This window comes from Embiotoca jacksoni, unplaced genomic scaffold, assembly GCF_022577435.1.
Source record: "Embiotoca jacksoni isolate LCO1_2020_lvr unplaced genomic scaffold, fEmbJac1.0.p SCAF_4, whole genome shotgun sequence".
In the NCBI taxonomy this organism is placed as follows: Eukaryota; Metazoa; Chordata; class Actinopteri; family Embiotocidae; genus Embiotoca; species Embiotoca jacksoni.
The window spans coordinates 6774919-6802217 of record NW_027185392.1 but is presented as its reverse complement, the minus strand read 5'-3'; the positions used below and the strand labels follow the sequence as shown (position 1 = coordinate 6802217).

Sequence of the window (27299 nt, the reverse complement as noted above, 5' to 3'; positions counted from 1 at the left end):
AAAAGATGTGAAAAAATGGCCTCATCCAAAAGCTTTCCAGAGAGATTCACCCCCTTGCGTTAAATCATCAAACTTTCAAGGTAACAAAAATCAACTCGCTCCATTAAACACACAGGGTTACCATTTATCTTAAAGTTTTATGGGCTATGTGTGACACAGACAGAATATTTCTCCCTTCCCCAGGCCTGAGTTTGACCATCTGATTTGTTTGAGCGTGAACCTTAAAAGAACATGCACTGACTCCTGACTTACTTGCACTGACTGACCTCCTGAATTATTATCTTATATTTGTGGCCTCATCTCAAGGCCTCAGCTTCGTACTAACTGGATTATCATTAGATCACACTCAAAGACAAAACTGGTTCTATTCCATATATCTACAATCAAAGGTGGGGGAAAAAAAGCCTTTCAGCTTCCTCTTTGCTGCGACCCTCTGTCTCCCCAATCTCCCTCCAACAACACACACTTTTGGACAGTGTCCCCTGGGAAGACATCCATGGTGTTTGCACTTACTGTGACAGAGTTGTGTAAAAGGTTTCGGAGGAAAAGAATAACAAGCACCCTCTTTGTCCAAACTGTTTTGGAAATTCTATTTTCCAATGTCAGATGACAGAGGTGCCATGTCTGACTTTTTAGTTTCCGAAGCCAACAAACCGGTTTTCATATCCACTTCATGTAATGTCACAGCTGAGAAAGGAACTGAAGATGTCACTTTTCTTTCAAAATCTCATTTTATCACAACTATTTGTGACACTTTATACACGAACTATGTATGACAGAAACTCTCTGAAAAAGTGGACCATTATCTCTGTATTGGAACAATATAATGTGCCTCCTCCCTCTTCACCATAAACAGTGTTTCAATCACAAACAGTGTTTTACACTGTGTCGCCATGCAGATCAGGCATAGACACTTTTGATTTCCAAAGTGGTCTGACCAGACATCTTAAATTCTGACAGACCATAAACCAGTCTTCATTCCTCATGACGTTGTTTGGTTTGTCTGAGTGTGACCTTTTTCGACTTCAAATTTTTGACAGCCTGATGCTTGAATTTAAAAGAGTTGCCATTTATGAAGCAGAGAGGGTTGAAAGAAGAGATGCTATACTGAGTTCAATTATATGACATTCCTGGAGATTTACCCATTTTATTTCATTCTGGTGGTAATAAAAACCCAAATGATGTTTTCCAATGAAATAGGAGTCAGAACATGTGTTGCTGTTTTGTTTTGAGCCACTGCTACTGAGATTGCTCTATGAATTCTGTTCACGGCATCTGACTGATGTAAAATTCACACGACTAGATCCCAGAGACCCCTCTTCGTCCTCCTCCTCCTCCTCCCCTCCGCCCGGTGATCGGCATTGATACAGCAGCGCCGGTAGGGGCGGGGCAGCACTGCAGCAGTGCGCTTCTCGAGCTGTCTCCGGTAATGTTCCATAGGATACACACGCCCCTCTACGCCCCTGCCGCGAGACAGGTGGTTGGACTGTACGCCTTCATCCTCGAGCGCTCCTCATTAGAATATTAAAATAAAAAAATAAAAATCTGTTGACAGCAGAAAAGGGTCGGCTGGTGCGAGCGCGTCCCCGATGGACTTCCAGCGTGTGACCTCCGCGATCACCGGGCGGACAGCAGGAGAGAGGGGCAACAACGCACGAGGAGAGCCCCGCCGATCTACTACCAAATGTTTTACAGCGAATTCTTTGAGATGCTGTTCGCGGGAGAGGGTCTACTGACGGAGGAATGAGATGCACGAGTAAAAAGTTGCCACGATTTCAGGTGGGATTTTTCATCTGAGAGGCGGCAGGAGCATTTCTGACTATCCTCCGGTCAGGGAAGTTCCCCTGGGGGGTTTCATTATGGCTTCAGGCGCCGGTAAGGCTGCTCAGCCCCCCGGGCCGGGCTCCGCCGTGAACGGGACTGCGGCAGAGTTCCCCAACATCGAGCAAGAGCTGTACGACGACCAGATGCACAACAAGATGTGCAAGAAGATCGCTCAGCTCACCAAGGTAAGACCCGCCGGTGACACCGCGAGAGGCGCGCCGCCGGATGTCAGTGTGTCAGGCTGACTGGATGATCTGATGGCTGCTTCACTATCTGCCATCGCACTGACACATAGTCCTATTTTTTACACCAACAGATCTCACAGCAGAAATATAGGTACATGTTTATCAAAATATCATATTAATGTATGGGAGATAGAAATAAGAAATACCTCATGATGTAGGCTAGTAAAATAAAATGTCACAGTAATGGGCAGTTTAAACAACTACGTGCTTTAACAGCATTATAAATGGGCACAAATCACACCGTCTCTTGGGGTATTGATTGGGAAACTTGGATCAGGTTCGTTCGTCTTCGTGACTGACAGTAATCTGACATTAGATCACTGAGAGCTTTAGGTGCAGGCTGCAGATCTCCAGCAATCTGAGAGCCAAACAACCAATCAGCAATTAAGACGGATGTAATAGCTATCAGTTGATTTATGGATTATCTTCACCAGGCATCGATATATAATTTGACCGCTTAAAAAAATAATTGCACATCTCATCGGTCCAAAGCCCAAAATGCAGCTTCTTTGTCTGACCAACAGAGACAAAATTGCACCCGGAGCTGTCAATTAACAGATAAAAGCAGCACAATCCTCCAGAATAAGATGAAACCAGGAAATTGCTCATATTTTTGTCATGATAAGAAATACAATAAATGAGAAGCCCTGGTTGTGATTTCTTCTTGATTAGGACCAACACATTATGCTGTGCATCTTCCTCCATGTGCATGCACACTTGACAGCAGCAGTGGCTGTAGCTGCTGGGCTTTTCATACAGTAAGCATTGCTGTGTGGGGATTCTCCCTCTCTGTGCTGCACAATAGTGCTTACAGAGGCAGGGCATGACCCATGGCTTGTTGAAATATGACAATTACTGATGACTGTGCACTTCCCATCTCCCCTTAAGGGTACACCTCTGTGTCGCCTGTAGGTTGGTAGATAGGTGTGTGTGTGTGTGTGTGTGTGTGTGTGTGTGTGTGTGTGTGTGTGTGTGTGTGTGTCCAGGAATACATGTGAGCATTGTACTACATGCTGGATTTGTGTGTTTCCGTTTGAAAGGCTTCCACTCGCACACACAGACTCACAGGCGCACACAAACAAAGATGACACAGATGAGGGGTCAGCACTTGTGTCTGTGCTTGTTAGAGGGATTTGCCAGCCCTGTCCTTCTACCTCTCCTGCCCCTTCGCTCCTCCGCTCCTCCTCAGAAGTCTCGACTTGTTTCTCTCTCTTGAAACTTTATGCACGCCATGCCAGCCCGCTTTAGCTCTGTGGTGACCTCAGTAAATAAATCTGAGAGCGCAGTTGAAATATAAGAATTATCATGTTGCATATTTGGTGTAAGCATTTCCTCTGAGCTTTGGGATGTTGGGCATGTGACACATGGTTTATTTGAGTGTTTTGAGGTGGGGTGTGGAGTGAAGAAGAAGTGGAAAATGGGTCAGCTGTGGTAACCTTATATATTTGATAACCATTATTCTGTGTGCATGAACAGGGAGGCACACGCGCGCACACATGCACACACACACACACACACACACACGCACGCACACGCACATAAACTTAACACACCTCCTCACGTCGGCTCATCCCTCTCTCTTCCACTCACCCATCCTCACTTATGCTTGACTTACACAACTCCCCCTCCATACCTCCCTCCCTGTCAGGGAGAGTGGTCTGCCCTCGCTGAATGGGTGCTTCTAAAGATAAACCAGTAGCACGTCGCAGTGTGTTTACATGGCCGAACAAGCCAATGGGAAGAAAGCGAGAGCTGACCATGTCAGGCCAGCTGTTGTGAATGTTCACATAAGCTTGTGCGTGAACAACCATGCACACACCCACATGAATACAGGGAGAAGAGTAGTCTCCTTATGTGACTCACACAGATCAACAGTAGTATATTAAAGTGTGTGCTTATGTGCACATATAAACCCACACTTCTGACCAGTAGCGCTAATTCTGTCTGCATTCCTGTACATACCTTATCTACTCACACGTCACAGTGTTCCCTGCTTTGTAATCCAGCACACCCAGTACCCTCTTTGATATGTGTGGAGGTATGTGTGTGTGTGTGTGTGTGCGTGCGTGCGTGTGTGTGTGTAGGAGGGGGGATTGATGTTAGAGAAAGTGTGTGCATGCTTGCTTGTCTCTTTGCCTAACCTCTCCTTTGTGCACCAACCAGTCAGTCTGCATCTCACTCCTGTTTCAACTAACTCGTCTCAGCTCTCCTTTACGCTGCAGACAGAATATTAATTTCATGCTTTGCTGACTATGAAGTTATTGTCAATAAGCACAGGCACTGGCTTGTGAGGTTACATGAATAACATTATCGACTGGCAGGATCAATATGGGGTTCTCGAGTCAGGAATTATAGGAGCAAGAGGCTCTCGCCACTCTCTGACCAGGCTGCTGCGGCAAGTGTCTTCAGATTTACAACCAGAAAGCTGAGTCCAAATGTGAAACTGCCTTTCATTTTGTTAGTGCACTGGAATTTGAAAATAAAGGCATCACAAATCTAATAGGCACTGTTAAGGCTTTTATGATGACATCTTGTGTTTTTTCACAACTGTAAGTGGTGAAGAAATGAGAAAATTGTCCGGTGAATATCATCATTTATATTTTCCTTAACTGTGTGCTAACCTTAAGGCAAGCCCGTGGCAGCTAACGCTTGCTGCAAGTGAGGTTTAAGAGATAAAGGTCAATGTTAAAAGTTAGCGCGGCAGTAATACACATAGAGAAGAATCAGTGAAGTGACTCAATCATGTCTGTTAAATAGAAAGATCATATTTAAACTTTAATTTGTAAGTTTAGTTATCATACTTTACACCCCAGCATCACAGCTTGTTGAAAAAAAATGCTATTTATTGATTAGAATTTAAACGTAATATTAGGTTATTTATTCTCTGAAATGTTGTAGTTTCCCTTTAAGTTTATCAGAGTAAAAATGCACCTCTTTTAATGACGAAGACTGGTTTCCTATGTGATTTAATCTTTAAGATAAAGCAGTGACAGCTGGGACAACTCATCTCAGTTTATATGAGCTGTGAACAGTTTAAAACCTTCGATTGTTAATTTTATCCTCTCAGATTTGGTCATTTGAATAATCTTCAGAGAAATGAAGAGGTAAAAGCATCCAACATTACCAAATGAAAATGAAAGAAAATTTTGGGGGGGAAAAAAATCCTTAAATTTGTGTTTTTATGCATGTGTTTTTTTAATTTCCCTCTTTTAGGGTGCAGTGACTCTTCAGATTTACACCGTATAGCCAAAATGATGTCCGCAGGCTTTGTGTGTTTTTGGTCTGGGAATGTTTTTCATGTTTTGGGTTTAGGTCAAATTAAGAGGAATCTTGAAGTTAAAAGTTTTTTTTGTCGTATCCGTGTATGTTTCCAATTTTGTGACTATACTCTTGAGAAGAATCTTTAATCTTTTGAAATGACAGCATCTCCGTGTGAGAAATTATCTTCTGAGTCTGGTGTGAAATAACCTGAGTGGCCTGCACAGAGCTTTGACCTCAACACCATCCATCACCTTTGGGAGGAATTGAAATGCAGACCGCAGCCCAGGCCGCATCACCCAACATCAGCGGCTGACCTCTCTCATGCTCTTGTTGTTGAATGGGAACAGATCCCTGCAGCTAGTTTCCAACATGTTGTGGAAAGAGCGCCGGCTGTTTCAGTAGCATATCAATGACCACTGTTTGGTTTGAGATGTTCAACAATAACAGATAGCGTGTCGATCAGGTGTCTGTGCACGTTCTCTGTCATATAGTGTGTTTCGTGGCCCCTTATGGGGGTCCTAACCCCAGAACGGGACCGACTGGTCTACAACACTAACAGGTTTTTAGAAGAACCTTTACTTGATTGTCCTCTCTTTCCTTCCCTCATGCTGTATTTCCTTCCTTCCCTCCTTGCTCTCACTTTCAAACCAGTCAAAGAGGACAGCCAAGAACAGCACTCCCCTCAGAGCCTGCCCTCATTTCAGAGTCCCCTTCATTCCTCTGCGTCATGAGTCATAGTTCGGGAGCCAAAGTTCGTGCATCATGACGTGATTGAATAGCCAGAGTGACACTGTGTACTGGTGTTTGACTGACAGGATTTGGAGAGATGTCAAATCTGACATCGATATTATCAGTCGGGTTAGAAGAAATACATGATAGATTACAGGAGACGGACAATGTTGAGGCCATGGAAGTGTGTGTGGAAGAGAAGTGTAGTGAGAGAGAGAGAGACACACACACACAAACACACACACACACACACACACACACACACACACACACACACACACACACACAGGGAATGTCCCGCAGAGCTGCACCAGCTGTGTGCTGCAGACAGAGAGGCGGCTGGGTAAAATATGAGCCCATGTGTCTCCTCATGCCCACATTCATGCTTGAGCACGAGCGCACACGCACGCGCACACACACACGCACACACACACACACGCACACGCACACACACACACACACACACACACACACACACACACCTCTGCAAGTGGGTAAGTGAGATGTCAGGGTCACTAGGAGCTGATGATGACATTGTCGGCATGAAGTAGACTGTAAAGTGAATAGTGGGGTGAAATAGGCTATATTTTATATGCTAGTCATAATCTATAGAGGGGAGTGGGAGAGACACCACACATGTTGGCAGGCATCACTGCAAAAAGATGCTCACGAGTCTTTGGTTACAGTAGATGCACACAGTTTGTCAATGTTGCTGTTTAACCCTCTTTATTTGTGTTTTGGCTACTATTGTGTTTCCACTTCAGAGTCAGTTTAATATTTGTTATCATAAAGCTGTCAGCTCATAATATTGACGCAACGATGTCCATCTGTGAAGTAGTATTGGTATGGGCTGCTGTTGAGTTTTACGTCCGTCTTTTAAATGAATAAAGAATGAAAACAACCATGCAGTGAATCATCTGAATCCACGAGGATGTAAACTGTTACCAGGTGTGCTCAAAGAAAATTGAGGATTTTTTTACTCATGTAAACTTGGTCTAGAAAGCAACATTGAAACTTAGGAGTCAAAATTGATCACCAAACAATAATATATGATTTAAAAGTCACATAAAATAAGTAGTTAATGTAGTCAAAGGGGGAAAATCCATTACTCAGTCTGCAATGAAAGCTTCCAATGTCATCTTGTACTCAACAATGACCAGCGGTTTCAGCTTTAAATTATTCTGCAGTTAAATAAATAAGGTAAAAAAACTTCAATCACTCGACATTTTGGATGCAAAACCTTAAAACTACAATTTTCAGCCACTAACAAAAATTCCCTGCAATAATCTGTGAAGAAAACTGTTAATAGCCTGATCAAAAATCACAATAGCCATGCCCATCTAAGGTGTGGCAGCCTGAATCAAGAACACAACTCACAGTAATAAGCAAGAGTAATTAATAAACATCAAAACCCCATCACTGGTGATTTGTTCTTTTTTTTAAGCTAAAGGTAAAGCATAATCTGTTCCTAAAGGAGAGGACAGCGTTGTTCAATCTGTTTGTCGCTGATCCTCTGCAGGTGATTTATTCTCTGAACATGAAGAATGAGGAGCAGGAGACGGCCCTGCAGACCTTGAGCCACGCCCACCACGATGAGCTGCACCGCATCCTGATGGAGACGTGCCATGAAGGGGAGGGGTCAGTGTTAAGGACACGCCTCCTTGAACTGCAGGGGTCTCTGGATGAGCAGCAGAGAGTGGGAGCACAGGTGTGTGCATGTGTCCGTCCTTTCACGTGTGTGTGGGTGCACTCTTACCCTCCCGATCACATCGTTCAAGGGCATGAGGTATCACTGTAATTTAATGTGTAAACTCCCAGTGGGAGCCACAAATCAAACCCACCCATAAACCCGACCTCCAACAGTCAACACATTTCAGATAGTCTGTTACTTCACCCGGTATGAGACTCAATGATTTATATCCTGCGCACCACAATAAAACATTAACATGAATCATAAATACCCACATGACCTTATTATGAGCTCTTTGGGAGAAAAAAAAAATACATCCTTACAACTAAAGAAATAACAAATGTACACAGACTTTAAACTTTTATTTAGAGATGTTTATCCTTCCTCATCTGTCTGGTTTGTCTGTCATCCGTCATGTTGTACTGTTTCGATTGTCATTTTCTGCTGCAGATTCAAAGCAGGTCCATCAGTGTGGGTCTGTTAAAAGAAACAACTGCCAACACTTACCAGCAAATGCATGAATTGTCCTTTAACAATGAATTCCACAGGTGTAGACAGGTGCAACAGAGTCCCAGTGCAGCGTATGTCAACCTGGAAAACACAGTAGAACAAGATGAATACGTTCATAGAAGGATGAACACATTATTAAACTTAGACGAGAATAGTGTCATTAAGCCACTGATGCCAAAACATGGTAACATTTACATGTTAAGTCCCCCTATTTAGTATCTATAAGCAACATACAAACAAGTAATAAGAAAAGTTTATTAATGTATTCGGGTTGTAACAAAGTCTGTCTGTGCATTAAGAAGCACTTAAAAATGTCCCTACAGTTACCTTAAAACTCCATTATAGTGGGTTACAAGATGTTTATTCAACATTTATATATTGCTTATTAGTAGGGAAATCTAATATAAAGTGTCACCGTAAACATAAAACAAAACTGTGGAGTCCCATCTCATGTTGTGTTTACTGGAAATATTTTTACCAGCAGATTTGTCAAAACTCATATCGACAAACCTTAACCATGGTGTTGGTAATACAGTAATACACTCAGCGTAAGAAGGTAAGAGACTTTTCTGTGAATAAAGTTAGAAATGCTTAATCTCATGGGTGGTGACCTCTGAATAAGTTTCAAAAAAAATTCCCGTAAAGAACTATGCATTTTTATTTGCTTACTATAAAGAAAATAATGGCTGTGTTGAATTGGCAAATTTTCAATTAATTAATTGGAATTTGTTGCTAGTTAAACCTGCAATGCGGAGCTTTTTTCTCTGCCCCCTGCCAGTGAGAGTAATTAAACAAACACTGTCAGGATGCGCTCACGTCATAGGCTCCACTGTTGCCTGTTAAGATGCAGATACATTTTGGATAAACTGATGTGTTTTACTATCAAAATGTTATCAATGCAGTCCAATAATATTTGACAAGTCTACAAGAGACGTAAGATTGAATTATTTCATTTTCACTCAAGTTAGCATAGGGCTAGTGAGTCGGCTCAGTTGGTGGGGGTCTCTGGTGCCCATAGAGCATGCCCAGTATGCATTCATCTGGCCGGCACAGGAGTGTCTCATCAGACAACTGATTTAAAAAACTTTATACTGTGACATACAGAGAAATTATCTGGCAGTGATCGGCTAAATCAGCTCTGTGTGAACTCGTTTGGTTTGAATGTAATGGGTATTCATTTATGTGTAAAGGTGCTGCACTATAGTTCTAAACTCAGAGGATCTTGTAGATGGTGTTGAGCAGTGCAGCTGAATGTCCAAAAATGTGAAAAATTATTAGACTGCAGTTCATCATATTTGGAGAGTAAAATAATGTTCAAATAGGAATGTCTGCTTCGTTTCGAATTGATCTTATTTTTCAAGAAACATCACATTTTCTCTATAACTACAAAATGTCCTGTAAAATTATATTTTCAGTGCAACTCTGAATATTATTGCTGAACTGTGATTCCTGGTTACTTTAGTAGCAATAAAGAATCAGAATTTTGAAAAATAAATTTAGGGCTCCAAGCTGCCAGATCTCAACAGTGCAGGCTGGTAATGGTGCTTTTCCACACACTGATAGTTGCTTGAATGAGACTGCAAAGCTAATTGGCCTTCATGACCAGAGTTATGGCTTTTTTCAGATGTTTTATATACATGCTGTACCAATTGTTCACTGCAGTTCCTTTTAAATGAAATAGTACATTTGTAGTATGTAACTGCTGCCACATAACTGCAGGAACTTTGGGATGCTGTCATATTAGCAAGGAACAAACTGTCTGTATTTAGGACATATAGTCAGTGTGCAGTGAATTTATATGTAAGTGCAATGTGTAAATTCCTCTGTGCCTGCAGGTGCAGGCCGACTTTGAGTGCTTCCGTATCCAGGCGGAGGAGAGGGAGCGTGAAACTGAAGCGGAGCTGAGAAAAAAGTTTGAGGAGAAGCTCCAGGCTGCAGAGGAAGAGCTCCAGGAGGCCAAGGCCCAGATCAGTGATGCCCAGGAGGAGAGCCTGAGACTGAGCAAAGAACTGGAGAAGGCTGAGGAGCAGATCCAAGAACTGGACACCAAATGTGAGGAGCTACAGAAAATCGCTGATGAGGAGAAAAGCAGGAAAGACGAGGAGAGACAAAGAGAAGATGAAGAGAAGAAGAAAGAGGAGGAGAGGAAAACAGAGCAGCGTGAGGACTTGGAGAGAGTAAAAGCCCTCTCAGTGGAGCTAAAGGCAGTGAAGGAGGAACGGGATCGAGGTGAGGAGGAGAAGAGGCGAGCTATGAAAGAGGAGCGGGAGCAATGGGAGCAAAAGGTGAACGATCTAAATGAAGAGAAAGATCAAATGAGGAAGAAGATAGAGGCAGAATGGAGGGAGGAGCGGCAGCGGTGGGAAGAGAGGGAGGAGGAGGAGAAAAAAGGAATGCACAGCGCTCTGCGGGAAAGAGTGAAGAGGGCTGAAGCAGAGGGGGAAAGTCACCTGGAGAGGCTGGCCGAGAGCAAGAGAAACACAGTCAAACTGCAAGAGCGAATACAGGTACACACACACACACACACACACACACACACACACACACACACACACACACACACACACACAGACATGTGATATTCTCACTCATCCTGAAACTGGAGTCCAGTGCAGTGAACAGGGAGGTAAAAGAACAATTGAAATGTTGCAGCTTCCTGTCTCTGATGCACACAGCTAATGATTGTGTCGATGGGAAGGGAGAGAGGGAGGTGGAAGCAGGGAGAGATAGAAGGGGGGGGGGGGGGGATTTTGCTTGTCTAACCACAGGCTGCCCTCCCTGAGTGCTATTCCCCCTGCCAACTATCTGCTAATGAGTAGTTTGAGCAGGATAGATTCGCTGCACCACCACCATTATCACCTCACGCATGAGCATTAAGAAGTCCTGCGAGAGCTGGCACAGAGCTGACATAAGCCTCCACAGCAGACCATTAAAGGCTCACAGCTGGGAAGATAGCTCCCTGACTCACCACATTTCATCCCACACTTCCTTTTCTAGTGCTATCCCTGTTTGTCTGACTTATGTTCTTTCTCTCTCTCTTCCTTCCCTGTGTCAAATTTGCTGTCGGGTTCTTTCACATCCTCATCTGTCTTTTTTTCTTGAACCCACAATACTCCCCTGCATCGCCCTCCTTGGTTGCCCTGTACGCCAAACTCCCCCCTGGCCGTATTGTGACTCCTTCTAAGGACTTGGAGGAGGAGTTGGAGCTGGATCGGAGGTGTGTATCGGAGGCTGAGGGCGTGGCTAAACGAGCAGAGGAGGAGCTAGCGGTCGCCAAGGAGAGGCTGCTGCTGCAGGAGGACGAGCTGCAGAGCAGAGCAGGTAGTCTGCCTCTCATGGTCTGTGTCTGCCTGTCCACCTGTCTTCTTACCTGCCTGCTGGAGGAAGCTCACAAAAAAAAAAAGTGAACTCAGCTGAGCTCAGTGCATTTCCATTATTCAGCAGACTCAGCATTTGCCTCACACCATTATAATATATACAGAAGATGCAACAAACCCACATTATTCATGCTCCACAAAGGCAAACAGTTTCATCAAAGTGTCATCATACCCAGTCAGCAGAAAAGCCCTGAGTTTTATTTATTCCATACGAAAGAATTTTGTTTTCGGCCCACCCCCTTATTCAGTCTGATGGAAGCCCATTCTGCCTCTGTTATACATAATAAGTCAGCGTGCTTGTATGTATGTGTGCACTTGTGTTCAACCTGGTGTTTTCTTTGTGTGTGTGTGTGCGTGCATGTGTGTAGAGGAGCTGCTGAATCGTGGAGGCTGCGATGTGTGTGTGTGTGCTGAAATGGAGGAGCTGAGGAGCCAGGTGAGTCGTCTGCAGAGCAGGAACCGAGAACTGGAGCTACAGAGCAGCGGCCGAAACAGTGACCACGCCCGGCAGATACGCCAGGTAACACTCACAAGATGAAAGAAAGCCGTGTGGACGCAGATATAGATATGGTTCCAAGGTGCTGAATAAATATGTTGTGTGCGTGTTTGCAGCATGCTGAAGCCCTGTCCAGTTTGCGCTCAGAGATGGTGAGAGCCCAAACAGAGGAGCTGCGTCGCATCCAGAAGCATGCAGACGATGAAAGGGACAAACTGCAGAAGGAGCTAGACAAAGAAAGAGAAAGCTTGCAGAGGGAAAGGGAGCAAGAAAAGGTTCAGTTGGAGAAAGACAGAAACAGACTGCGCAGAGAAAGAGACGAGGAAAAGGATGCGCTGCGCAAAGAAGGGGAAGAGGTCAAAGAACGTCTGAAGAGAGAAAAAGATGAAGAGGTGGACCGGCTACGCAAAGAACTGGAAGTGGAGAGGGTTCGCGTTCGTTCCCATTTGGACAAAAGCTTTGAACAGGTCGAGACAGAGAGGGCCAATGTGCAGCAGAAGCTGGAGGAGGAGAAGAAGAGATTGGTGGAGAAGGCCGAGGAGGACAGGAAGCGGTTGAAGGAGCAGGTGCGGAAGGCGATAGAGGAGGTGATGAGGAGACATGCCGCTGAACTGAACAGCGTCCAAGAAGCTCTGAGCTCAGAGAAGAAGACCAACCAAGAGGTCAGAATCTGTCTGCACACCACAGTGAGGGAAGAGTTAATCCAGACAAGGCCAGAGATGTACAAGCAATACACATATGAACAGTAGGGGCAGTGTGTGGATGTGACAGGGTCAGTAGGCAGTGACATTAATGTCTGAAAGTAAGGAAGAAAAGTTAATAGACAAAGTCCACAATTAAGTGCATCTCTATGATGTGTTGCTACTGCACAATTCAAAATATGAAGATTTCTTCTGCGTGAGATCAGTAAACTTTTAGAAGATGACCTGCAAATGAAATATTGGAAAAACATAGAAGGGACGATGCAGATGGTCTGTTTTGTCCCCAAGTCATCAGACACCTGGGCTGGTTAAGCAATTTTATCAATGACCAGTCCACTGAGACCAATTTTCCACAAATACAAATACGGTAATGTTGCCATGTTAATTGTTTACATCATGAAAATCCAGATGTTCTAGTTATATCCTTCGTTCTCTGGTTTGCCCTCCTGTGGAATCCTCCAGTAACACACAGTACACATACAGTACATTGGCAAGTGTGTAAGCAATTACATTTTTGACGCAGCCAACACAAAAACATGGTTAAAAAGCAAGTATATCTCCGGCGTAGCTTGTAAGCACTGCTAGAAATATTTACTTTGAGGCACAGACCGTAAAAGCACACTACCAGGCCTACATATGCAGCCTCATCATAACAGGAGGCATCAGTTAAAGGTGGAGAATAGGAGATGTGTTTACATCAATGACCTGTCTCCTGTAAAATCTGCATTTACAATTGTTTAGTGATCCAGGATGTTCGACTACTATATTTGTTATACCATCCTGTATATCCTTTATTAGCATTGGTGATATTACACTGAAACCCACAGAGCTATGTTCAGATGGTGAAGTAAGATGACAGGCTTTGTAGAAAAAGAGAACACCTTCTCCAAAATGTGCATTTTTTTTCAGAACTTTAAAAATAGCCTGATGTTCAGCTGTTGAAGCCGAATAATACGGGCTTAATTATTTTGGTTTCAGTCAGACTTTGAATGTAATTATTTTCGATACGGGAACAAAACTGCTCAGAGTAATGACATTTCCTTTCATCCTATCACACAGCAGAGGCAGTAAAACATCTCCTGCTGAGTCAGTGTGATGCACATAATGTGTGCTCCTGTAAAATCCTCCAGACACAGCCTTAATCATTCACAGTAGTCAGCATTTTCCAGCCAAGTTTGATCCACAAACCTGATTAATAGACAAATTACCAACATATTAATAGAGCTGGACTCTCTTTTACACATTTTGGGCCTAACCTCCGTCTAATTTAGCGGTTTTAAACATTTTAGGCTTGAGAAACTGTGAAACAAAGTAATAGTTTTACTTTACAGCAGATACTGTCTTCTTCCAAAATACAACCCTACAGGTCATGTGTGAGCAGCTTTTTACAACCCACTGCTACATTTTAAAGTTAGGCAGCCTCGAGCAGTCTTATAAATATCAACAATCTGGTGTCCCAGAGAAGTGAGTTCAGGTGAAATCTATATAAAGTTTTTCCTTGTTCGGAGGTGGTGGTTGGCTGGATGGTTTCATACAACAGCGGACTGAGTGCAGGAGACTGCTGTTCAGTTCCCGATTCTAGCCACAAATTGGAATGTTTTATTTTTTTAAATTTGCCTTTACTGTTGACATGACAACAAGGGATGCATAATTTTAAGACGGTAGTAACTTTCACAGACAACATGGTTCAAGTCATCATTTTAACCCAAACCATTATCTTTACCTAACCAAGTATTTTTTATGCCCGAACCTAACCAGCGGTGCTAATTTAGGAAACATTCCTCTGAGTAGTATCTGAGAGGAAGAACAACCCACCTACTCGGTCATGTGGGTTGGAGGACTTTCTGTAACAGCAACTGTATATATCTAAGGGCCATATTTCCCCTCATTTCATTTGAATGTTCTCAAAGACCTGAGGTGGTGGAATAAAAGAGGAATTTGTAAGAAAAAAAAAAAAAGCAAAGATTAGGCAAATGTGTAAGAAAAAAAAAAATCACTTGCTCTGATCTTCTTAATTCTGTTGCGACCCCCCGGGGTGGAGGTCCTCAACCCCAGATTGGACTAAAAGAGCATGATTAATTGGTATTTTTTAGCTGTCAGTATAACTGTAGAACTTGAGAGTGATTTTATCACATAATTGGCTAGCCTTTGAGCCTTTTTATTGCGTGAGTGTCGTTATTACTAATTATTAATTAGGCTTAGTAATACGAAGATGTATGTATGGTTGTGTTAAGCGCTAGAAAGAAGAGAAATTACTGATGTAATATTAGTTTTGATGAGGATGAATATTCTTTGAAGGTTTGTGTGCGTTTGGAGGAGGAGAGGAGAGCTGGTGAGGAGCTACGCAGCAGCCTGGAGAAGGAAAGAGACGAGATGAGGACAAAACTGAAAGATGCCACCGCTGAGGTCAGAAGTCAGATTACACTCACTGAACATGTATTGTTACCAGATAAAATATCAGATGAAAGTAATTCTAATATCTGTAATATGTGCTCTTAGATTTGTAGGCTGGAGTCGGTGATCCATCACAAAGACAAGAAAGAAAAGGTGGCCCCTGAAGCTGCACTGTCATGTGGACCGCAGAGCTCTCGTCTGGAGGAAGAGCTTCATCAGGCTCGGACTCGACTGGCTCGGACTCAGGAGGAGGTAGAGAGGCAGCGGGACAGACAGCAGAGAGAGATAGTGTCCCTGAGAGCTGACAAGCATCGGCTGGAGGAGAAAGTCCTGGAACAGAGCCGACTGAACACAGAGAGGAGTCTTCTCGAGCAGAGCCAGCGGCAAACAGAGGACCGGATCAGGTAGCGGCATAAACACGGACCTGCCAGACCTGCTTAGGCTTACGTTACAAAGTCTTGACTCTGCTTGTAATCCCCCACTGCCCATCACTTAAATTATCACTGGAGAAGATCAAAGTGAGCGAGCAAATCATTCAAATTGTGGCTCACAGCCACATCCATAGCATCTTCTCCTCAATCAGTGCAGTTTAATTTGAATGAGTTTAATTGACATGAAATGTGTTCACCAGAACAAAAACATGCCAAAGAATGTGAGCCATTAAATGGTGTCAGTGCATTAATGAATATTAAATCAATACCACAGTTCAAATAAACACAAGCCATTTCCAGTGACTAATGAGTCTATCCTGTCTCAGACTGATTCTACATATTTACCAGCTTATTGTTCATTGATCTGTCTATGCACACACTGAAAACAGATAATTAACTGCATTTTAAATGTGTTTAATTAGTTTAAATTTCCAGTTTAGATGTCGCTTCTTTCTCCTACAAATGATATGTCAAGAGACAACATTAATGCATTTTGCAAATATTTGCAAACACACATCTAAAACCTGTTAGCTGAAAGAATACAGGTTTCTGCCCACAACTGATTTTGTGTGTTATGTCCTTTATGGTATCAAGTTATTAAGTAAAGTGAGAAATAATCACGTTAGCACCATGCATGGTAAACTTGCGTGCCTCACTCCTTGTTCTGATGTATGCCTGCAGGGCAGAGTGTGAGGATCGTCTCAGAGCAGAGTTCAGGATAGAGATGAATGCTGCTGTTGCTGAGAGCGAACAGAGATGGCAGAGCCGGGAGCAGGAGCTGGAGACCCAGATATCTGAGCTGCAGGGTCAACTGACCGAGCTGCAGTCACAGGTGAGACAACTTCACAAACTCAGTTATAACAACCCATTTATGATGTTCAGTCTCAATGTTTACAGCCGTATGGATTTACGCCATTTTGTTTTCTCGTCAATGTTCATATTCTACTTGAATAGCTGTAAAAATGAGACACATGGGGAGGGAGGTCTTAAACCAGACTTATCCATAGACTGTACTGTACTGTAGTCTCGGGGTCTGGAAAATGAAGCCAAGCGGAAGTGCTTTAAAGTGCAATACAACTGAGGGCCTCTAGGGGCAAGTTCCAAAAAACCTCCAGATCTAATAGACTCCCATTCAAAAAGTGTCAACTTCTCTCATGAAATACAAAGTCATCACATTTTTCCACGAGTGATTATGGTGTCATTATCTAAATTCATTCTTTCTGATCAGTATTCTGGTGGTCTTTCTGAAAATAGTTCCATCATTAAATAGATATTAGGCTTCAAAAAGAGGTATGTTTGGGGGCGTACCTGGTTTGATGGACTTGCTTGAGGTGCAGTCAGGTTGCCGGTGTAGGTGGGAGGGTAAAGTGCCCATGGATTGTTCTCAGTTAGATCCATTCCTCGCTCCTCCCCATCTCGTCCAAATATCGTCACTTCTGACGACGGCTCAAACTGCTGTATGGGCATTATTTGTGTTCTGAATATGAGAAAATGTTAAAATATACGAACTATAATTGATGTTGAAATTACGTCATCAAATCTTTAGTTTTGACCCACCAACAGCCCAACACCTAAAGACATTCAGTTTTCCATCATATATGATGGAGAAAGGCGGCAAATCCTTACATAGAAGATGCTTGGAGAAACAGATTTTTTTTTTTTTTCGTAAAAAGTGCGTTAAAGAATTAAATGATCAGTAAAAATTTTGTTGATCATTTTTTTTTAAATATGTTGTTGGTAAAAGATTATTCTCACATGCTTTCAAATGACTTTTAGTGTCAAATTTCATTTAGGATATTAGGCCATATCAAACTGTCAGACTCGACAGGAGAGTCCACGAGTCGTGTAAAGTAAAATCAGTTGTATAATGTTTCTGGAGGAGCTTTGTCGAGTCTCAGAAAATGACACTGATGATGTCTCCAGGGTGTCTCAGCTTGGGCCTGGAGTTTACTGTATTATAGGAAGCCTGCATTTCAAATTGGGATGCAGAGCTTGAAAGATGTTGATGTTTACAAGGCAGGATGAGTCTGATAAGTCTGACAGTATGAAGCTGTTTCTAACTGTAGGACAAAACGTCTTCGGAGCCATATCAAAAACTGAAAGTCAGGATATTTCAGCCTAACAATACCAATTCAGTCCAACTCACGGAAGTGCAATACTAAATCACGAGTACTCTTTTAATTAGTTCCATAAGCCTGTATTGAGTCTTGGTTTTATTTATTTATTTTAAGAGAGCTATTTGAGTCTGCAAGTTCTTAAACAAAAGCAACATCTTCATTCAATTCTCGCTGCAAATTTATCATCTCAGGATTACTTTTACAGCACACAGAGCCTCTAAAATCATTTTCTCACCATTTCTCACCAATGCAGGCGGAGAAAAAGATGGCGGGCCAGGGAGATGATTGCCACGGCAACCCCGAAATTGACAGGTTGAGGAAGGAGGTCCAAGACACCAAGGAGATAAACAAGAAATTGAGGGAGCTGCTGCAGGTACACACACACACACATACACACACACACACACACACGATACACACACATTTCAAAAAAAATCATACGCACACTCTTTCATAGATTTTCTCTGTGATGAATAATTTAGCAGCCTTGATGAAAGCGTTGCAGGAAAGAGGCAACATAATGCTATTCTATGAGTGCGTGTATTTACTGTAGTGCAAAGATATGATTTTATGAAATGTCGTAAAAAAAAACAAAAAAAATAAATGTGTATTAATGTGTCGAAGGAGCCCCAAACGCAGTCTTTAGCTGAGGAGAAGCAAAGTCATGCCATGGCGCTGCAGGCGTTAGAGAGACAGGCAAAAGAAGATCTGCTGTCTGAGAGGAACAGACTTCAGACAATGCACCACCTGGAGCTTGGTAACACACATATGCACACACACGTGTAAACACACATGAGCATTAGCATAAGCACATGCAGACGGTAGCACAGTCTTTTACACATACACAGCTGCATGAACAAAACGAACAAGTGTGCACACACACACACACACACACACACACACACACGCACACACACACACACACACACACACACACACACACACACACACACACACACACACACACACACACACACACACACACACACACACACGCACACACATAGAGCGATTTACACATTGAGATTATAAATTCAACAGTGAAGTTGCTATTGCCATGGATACACTTCACCATGGCAACAGCAGAAGGGTACCTGTAACAGTGGGCCAAATTGATTTTGTTTTCTGTATGTGGTTGTGTGTGTGCGCGTGTGTGCTTGTGGTATCAGATAAGCAGCGTGCAGAGTTGACCCAGCAGCACACGGAGTGGAGCAGACAGATGACCCAGAGACACATGCAGCAGATAGAAGACCTACAGGCTCAACTGCAGGCACACACACAGATGATGGCTCTGCAACAGGTGACACACAGACAGCCAGACGGACGGACACACGCACGCACGCATGCACACTACCCTCAACGACCACTGTGCTGAATATTTGCCCTGCTATGTGCACTGACAGACGTACGTGTTCACACATAAACACACACCTCTCAGTTTCTTTGTCTGCAAGTTTTAGCCTGTAAATCACTACCAGCATGTAATCTGTCTCTGTGCAAACACTCAAGCAAATCACAGCAATTTTATCGCCGATATCATTATCCTCCGCGTGAATAAAATCCTCCATGCCTGTGAGATTAAGTCAGCACAGCATGTTAATGTATGTAGCAGAACTAACCATTATAAAAACTGCATTCTGAACCTAACCTTGATGCGGACTTTGACAGCGTGTATGTACTGTATATCACTCTGCTTTTGTGTGTGTGAAGGACCTGAAGCAGCAGAACCAGTATCAGGTGTTTGAGCGACAGCTGGATGAGAGTCGCTGTGCCATGATGGAGCTGAAGAGAGAAAATGCAACACTGAAGAAGCAATTAAAGGAACGGTAGGAACAGTAAAGCTGTTATTTCAACAGTAATGACACCTTTTCAGGGCGGCAACTTTTTGTATGTCAGAAAATAGTGAAAAATGCCGACACCGTTTCCCAGACTTCAAGGGGAAAGATATTCACTGTGCTGTCTGGTGCTGTCATATTAGACAAAGAGAAGCAGCAAATCCTAATATTAGAGAGGATGAAAGCTCTGAATGTTTGTTATTTTGGTTGAAAAAGATGATTAATGGACTATGAAAACTAATTTCACTTAATTTATTGTCAACCGACAAATTATTTTAAAGGTATGATGTGTTAAATTTCCCTGTCTTGTAATACCACTTTAAAAGTCTGCCCTCAAGGTTTTGGCAGTTTGGTCTAATTTAGTGGATTCTTGCCCTGAAATTAGTAAACAGTTGCCTTTTTAAAAAAAACATTTTACAACTAATGATTATAAAGTTGGATTGTATGAATTCAGTAATGGACTGACAAAACAAAATGTTGAGTGGTTCAGACAATAGTTCACATTTTGAATCTCCAATTTTAGCATAACAATAACATCCCAAATCCACACACTGATTACTGTTTGCAATTTATAACACATATTTTATTATATTAAATGCCCATTATTTCTACCCTTCTCTTGTACATATTGCTTCTTCCCAGGTCAGTGCAGAACAATCCTGAAGCTAAAGAGAAAGAAGAGGATAGCACAGAGAAAAGGAAGAATAGAGACGCCCAGCTGGAGGAAGAAGCACAACGTCTGAAGGAGGAAGTGGAGAAACTGAGGGTGGAGATGGAGAAACTGGAGGAGTCACAGAAACACTGGGAGGACAAGAAAGAGGAGGACATAAAAGAAGAGGAGGTGGATGAGGAGAAGAAGAAGGAGCGTGAGGAGGAGAAGAGGAGAGAGGAGGTGGAGGAGATCAGGAGGGAGCACAAGAGGGAGATGCAGACTTTGGTCTCCGAGTACAGCAGCGCCCAAACGCACCTGCAGGCTCGAATAGTGGCGTTGGAGAACGAGTGAGTAGAGGATAGACACGAGGAAGTACAGCAAACAGAGAGAGTTTGACATGAAAACACTCTGAATGAACATCAGTGCAGGTATGTGAGAAAAGATGTGTGTTTCTGTATATGATTTAACTGCAGACTGCGGGAGCGGGAGGAACGCTGCAGGAGGAGGGAGCCTCAATGTGATGATCTGCAGTTGGGGAGACTCCAGGAGAGACTGACGGAGAGAGACCAGCTCATTAAACAATTAGTGGTGAGAACAATCACACACACACCTCTAAATATTAGTTGTTCCCTCCATATTCCCTCATAGAGGTTGAACTCATTTAAAGCACAGCTGCTTCTGGTGTGTGTGTGTGTGTGTGTGTGTGTGTGTGTGTGTGTGTGTGTGTGTGTGTGTGAGAGAGAGTATATATCCATCTATCTATTTTTCTTGGATTTGTTGACAGTAAAAAAAAAAAAGAAAGAAAAAAGTATTATATAGTTGACTTTATTTTTTTTTTACCAAATCCAAGAAAAATAGACAGATGGATACATCGGACTAAATTAATTTGTGTAGTCAAAGTTTGATAAGGTTTATAATCTATCTTTTATTTATGCCATATGGCTCCATTGTAATCCAAAAACTATTAAGGAGCCACATTGTTGCACTGTATAATGCGTTCGTTCATTATAATAAACGGGGGCACTGTGGTTTACACTGATTCAGTCGCATATACACTGTCCTGCTGCTGAAAACCCTCATTAGAGCAGCAAATAGGTATAAAGACGTGACTAAAAATAGTCCCCAACATTTACATACTTTACCCCTGTTTGAATAATGTTTGATAAAAGCTACGGTGCCGAGCTGTTTTCGGAAGTTATTAAGCCTTTTTTTTTTTTTTTTTTTTTAATAAAACAATATTTTTGTGCCCATAAAACAGAGAGATGGCATTAGGCATGGTTAGTTTTGGGCTTTTTATTGGATTTGTTGACAATATGAAAACCAGAATATCACCAGCCTTATCGTTGAAGTCCTCCACTGTCACTGTACAGTACTGTAATGTGCAAAAGCAGCTAATAAAAACCTGTTTGTGCAATGTAGTGTACTCCCAAGGCAACAACTATTCCTCTCGTTAGGTCATGTAAGAAATGCGACAGTACATGTTTCTTTCCTAAACTTTGTCTCTGGTAATACTGTTAATGAAGTTTAAAAATGTAAGGTTTTGTTTAAAGATTTCTTGTGAGATCACCTTGAAGACCCCCTGGGGGTAAAGGATGTCCTCATTGTTAGGATGACTACCATCCAACTGTAACACCTATGGTTTGATCCATTTCAGGGGATTTTGTTGCTGACCCTCTCTACCCTCCATGTTTCCTGTCTGTATCTTAAATGTCACTACATCCAGTGAAGGGGGAAAAAAAAAAAAAAAAAAAGTAATTTCGTTTGTCCAGTTAAGAACAAGTACAGACCTGATAAACTAAGCTTCTCTGACTCTAAAAAGTAAAACCTGCTCCACAAGCTAACCTGGTGCAAAACATAATTTCAGTAATTCTTGGAGCCAGTTAAAAGTTTTGTGACCCAGAGTTGGAAAACTGCCTGTAATTTTCACAAAATATAATTAATTCAACTAGTCAGGCTGAATCTAATTGGAACAGTCTCCATTAATCATCAGTTTTCATACATGCGTAGGAGAAAATTATGTATATTTTTTTTAAGTGTCCTCTGACATGGTGCTGGGTGTGCCATCTGTGAGGCATGAGGCAGCTTAGCAAACATGTACACCCTCCAGATACAACACAACAACAACCACAACAACAACACTGGTTGTGAATGAGGCCAATGAAAGTCCTTCCTCGTCCTCCTTCCCTCCAGGAAGAGAGGCATCAGCTGCAGCTCCACCCTCCTGTTGCCGGGGACAACAGCACCCTCAGGCTCCGTGACAGCAAGTCCCGCCCCGGGAGCATCACGCCAACCATGAGGGTGAGTTTGTCTGTTCGGCTCATGCACATAATGCACTCATCAAAAGGAGGCTCCTTCCAGCCAGAAGGCCTCACTGGGCCGAAGCCAGCGTCTGTCTCTGCAGCGCGAGGCAGTGAAATGCACAAGCTCGCCCACTCGACAGATCACCAGTCTGTCATAACGACGCGCCCCCCCGCTGTAATGACTCCATTATGCTGCTTTTATTTACGTTACATTTGGCCAGCAAAGATACAGACTTGTGGCTGAATTATTTTTCTTTAAGAATGAGGTGTGTAGCCAGTAAAAACTGATGGTTCCTGCAGAAAAAAAAAAAAGTTTAATAACACATACTTTTTTTTCACTTTGACATAATATCAGTCTAAAACTTAATTTGAAATGTGTTGTGAGATAATGCTTCCCATGCAAATATATGTAATTTGCAGATATGTTGCACTGCAAAAGTTGTACTTTAAGTAACTTAACATTACTTATGTAAAATGACTTATTTCAACCCAAACCTTGATTTGTCCTAAACCTCACTACGTGTTTTTTAGTGTCCAAACTAAAGGCACCTTGTCGAGGCTAAACGCGACAGACACAGTATCCTCTAGTGGACTGACATGCTTATTACACACTTTGACATGATACTGGGTTGGAACAACGGACTCACTTTGTTCTGCAGCATAAAGTGTGTGGTTAAATAAAATATTCTTACCTGCATGTGAATTTGTTCTTCTCTCAGAGGAAGCGTGTGGAGTCGCCTCCTCGTGTCACCAGCATCCCCAGCGCCGGCTCCTACGACAGGAGCATCCTCCTACCCCAGTCCTCCTCCTCGTCTTCCTCCTCCTCCTCCGTCCATCAGCACTCCTCCTCAACCCTTCCCCACCAGTCCACCTCCCACCCTCAGACCTCCCCCCACTACTCCACCTCCTCTCTTCCGCACAAGCACACCTCCCTCTCCCTCAGCCAAAATTCCTCCCCCTCCCTCCCTCGCTCCACCAGATCCCGGACCTCCTGCATCCCTCCCACCCCAGCGCCCACCGCTCCTCTCCCTGTCTGCCCCTCACCTCAGACGGGCATCAGATACGTGTCCCCCTCCTGCCAGGACCCACATGCACACCTGCAGGCCCAATCAATCAGGTACGAGTGTTTTATTGTTTAAGCAGGAATGTTACAAATCTAAAAAAAAAAAAAGGGGAACATTTTCACTTGGCTGATGTTTCTGCAAACTGCCTTCTCCATGATAAGATACCAAAATCCTCTTAGACCAAATGATGATGATTATGATGTCCTCATAATTAAGGAAACGACAAGCAAAAAACGGAAAATTACAGGACAAACGTTAAGACGGAAAACATGTCCCTTACTTTAAAATGAAAGATCAAATAAGAAAAGTAAATCAATTCTAAATATCTTTGAAGTCACTGTGTGATAAACACTTTTATTGTATCGTAAAGGCAAAAAGAAAAAAAATTAACATTTTTATATATAGAAATATAAGAAAACAATTTTTCAATACCATGAATTATTTTTCAGACAGTAACTTCATATTTAGAGCATATTACATTTTTTTAAATATATATAACGGGTTTTTTTTCTCAACAAGTTACATTTTAGACTTATAAATGCATGATGAGAAAGCCAGCCGGGGCAAAGTGACAATAATTCCCAGTGATAACATGAATTAAACTCTTAACTGACATAAACTGGATGTATGGATTAAAGTGAACATGATTAGTCTTTTTAAGCTCATTTAAGTCTGCGCTTCTGTAGGCGGCAGCACTGACCAAGTTAATAACAGCTCGAAGTCAGATTCTGAATTTTTCATGATTAAATTTTGTGCATTTAGCAGATAAGAATTTTTAATATTCGACATTTGTAAAGGATATTGAAGATTTTTTTAATACCATCTGAGGTATTTTCCCTTTGCACTGTTTAACACAGAATTGAAATGTAATTTTTTTCAGATGCAGATTTCTATTTTTTTGGTTTCTTTGAATGTAACTTAAATGTCTGTTTTCTATTTTGACTCATGTCTTGGATTTTTCTGGTTTGTGCCAATTCATTATTATTATTATCAAATTCTTTATATAAACAGGTAGTCTCTTTGAGATTGGGATCTCTCCTTCAAGAGAGACTTGTGTACATTAATTCATTTTCACATTTATGAAAAGCATGTGCTTTTTAAATGTCCCAGTAAAATAAGAGAATGTAACTTCATAATTTTCGGAGTTCATTTAATTTGTATGCAGCGCAGTATTTGCACTCAGTGTGAACAAGAGGTGCCGCTCATGTTAAAATGTCCTGTGACTCGACATTGTAAGCACAGTATTTAGATGTAACCAGAGAGCAGAGGCAACTGGGCAGTTTTTGCAGTAGAGCCTTATAAATAAACAACAGACAATGCTGCTTCCATCTGTTTGTTTAGGAGGACCAGCTCATCCTTTTCATGCAAGATAGTGAGCGAGAAAAGAATCCCGTTATGTACTGTAACACACAGAATCAGGAGGCTTTAAGGGAGAAGCATGCATGCATAGATACAATATACGATACCAGCATAATAAATCATTTCTTGACGATGTATGCATGTTTTTGGTTTCAGGCCTTTCCTTGAATTTGCATCAGAAGATAGTTAGTGTCCTGTAAATGCCAGCCGACTACGGTTGTACCGAGAAAAGCAGTTTGCAGAAATGTCAGTCTTTATTGAAATAAATGCATCCGAGTCAAGCTTTCCCGTCCTCCTTTTCTGCCAACACCTCACTGGGTTTTCCCTCAATTTTTACCAGCCCTAAAAATCTCTGATATATGTGTCATAGTGAAATCAGTTGTAAATAAATAAGTGTGTGCTTCTTGTGTTGCAGGGGCCCGTACCTGGAACCAAGAGGGACAGAAGGGCTGAAGCAGGAGTGGTTCACCAAATACTTCTCCTTCTGAGCACAAACACACATAAGAACACACACAGCAGCTGCAAGTACATGTCATATACAGTCCATTGCTTCTTATACATATCGGTTTGCTTCCCACAGACACACATAAAACCTTTAAAACACAAACAAACACAAACAAACACAGACATATGGGCTCATCACCAGCAAGGCCATCTCAAACATTGCCTCAAAGCTCAACCAAAAAGTGCTTCTCAAAAACATGCCTGACCTCTTCTCAGAACATAAGGCCTGTCGGATCTTGTTTGTATAGTTTGAAATGTCTCCATATGTTGTTTTTTTAAAAGGCAGTCTTCCTTTTTCAATGCAACTCTTGATCTAATCTCATCACACGATAATTCCAGGCAAAGTACACTTCCTAAAGTCAACAGTCTCCTTGAGTATGGAAGCATTCAACATATTCAATCAAGATCCACATCAAAATGGACACACACGACTCACCATACCAAAATGAAGCTTGTTTCAATGCAAAAATGTATAATAATCTTAATGAAGAAATTGAATAAAATATTTTGTTTTTTTTAAGAGCTTCTTTGTATACTGGCATATGTATATGGCAAAGAAACACACACCCTGAGACTTTTGCGTTGGTGTATCGAGATTTCAGGAAAACTGGAGGATAGTAGCCTTAAGTGGAGACTGTGATGGAACAACAGACACAAAAATCACATTAACTACCAAGACACTGACAGACAAAAAGACCAAAGAGAATATTCACTCTTTGGAGTCCAGTAGAGCTGTGGATCTGCTGTTTTCTCAGGCTGCTCAGCTCCCAGCTAGAAAAACACACACACACACACGAAATGGAAACACACCAGACACCGTGGTTCTCGTGTCCCAGCACAAGGCGTGGCGTCATCGACTGTTTGATTTACCGCACATAGAGAACCTCTCCAAAGGTCTTCTGTGGTTTATTTTCACACAAGCTTAATGGGGCTTTCCCATGTTAGTGAGGTTACAATTCACAAAACTCTTCATGTCACATAAATGATTGCATAAGTACCCAGTGGGTCTAGTTGTGGCTAATTCCATACAAATCAAACCGTTTCATGTCATTGCTGCAAAAATCCTATAAAAATACAAAATTTCCATCATATCCTAACAGATGCTGAGAGCTTTAAAGTCCAGTAATGATATCTTGACCTATGATCATATTATTGTTATCGGCCAACATCTGTTATTTGTTAAATCTGACAGTTGATTTATATCGTCTCAGTTCAGTAAAGATAAACATTACTGTCTGAAGCAGGGAAACTAAAATGTTTCACGTCCTCTTGTAACATAGCAACACATTCAGAACTATTATTTGGTGGATTTTTAATCTACATTTCGAAAAGTTCAAACTCTACATGGCACAGAGGTCAAACTTCCTGCCCACAATATGTTTGACTGTAAACTATTAAAGGTCCTGCCAGTATATTGGGCTACATTTACATATTTTGAAATGATAGTTATCAACTGATTAAACAATTGTTGATAGAAGAATCATCTAGTCTATTGAAAGTACAAATTTCACCATTTCTCACATTTCAGCTCACAAAGACGCTGTTTAAAACAGAGAAAAGCAGCAAATCTGACAACCTACAGTAGAATGAGAGTATTTCGCATTTTTGCCTGTTTTTTTTATCATGTTATTGCCTGATTTAGCGATTTAAGTTCCACTGATCAACTAATGCATTAAGTGTTTAAGCCCTAACACACTGCAGAAATTGTGATCGCAGTAGCACTACAAACATCTGTAAAAATCAGAAACCAAAATTTATTAAGAGTATTTTTTCTGCATTCTGCATGCACAAAAATGAATAGTTAAAAATA

General features: G+C 42.0%; 1 protein-coding gene across 2 annotated transcripts; it reads left to right on the top strand.

Annotated features, from left to right (window-relative positions):
* Nucleotides 1-1435: 1435 nt before the first annotated feature.
* fam184b (family with sequence similarity 184 member B) lies at nucleotides 1436-26011 on the top strand. 2 transcript variants are annotated; one of them, XM_069166866.1, is made up of 18 exons: nucleotides 1436-2009; nucleotides 7579-7767; nucleotides 10095-10766; nucleotides 11445-11580; nucleotides 12005-12156; nucleotides 12249-12794; nucleotides 15132-15239; nucleotides 15333-15631; nucleotides 16340-16490; nucleotides 18029-18148; nucleotides 18400-18532; nucleotides 18945-19075; nucleotides 19486-19601; nucleotides 20253-20609; nucleotides 20736-20850; nucleotides 22453-22560; nucleotides 23282-23679; nucleotides 25401-26011. In XM_069166866.1, exons 1-18 carry the CDS (start codon nucleotides 1860-1862, stop codon nucleotides 25471-25473), a joined length of 3954 nt encoding a protein of 1317 aa, XP_069022967.1. In that variant the 5' UTR covers nucleotides 1436-1859; the 3' UTR covers nucleotides 25474-26011. The 2 variants fall into 2 exon arrangements, with proteins under 2 accessions (XP_069022967.1, XP_069022969.1); XM_069166868.1 differs by lacking the exons at nucleotides 22453-22560; nucleotides 23282-23679; nucleotides 25401-26011 and having other exon boundaries at nucleotides 20721-20829.
* Nucleotides 26012-27299: the final 1288 nt, after the last annotated feature.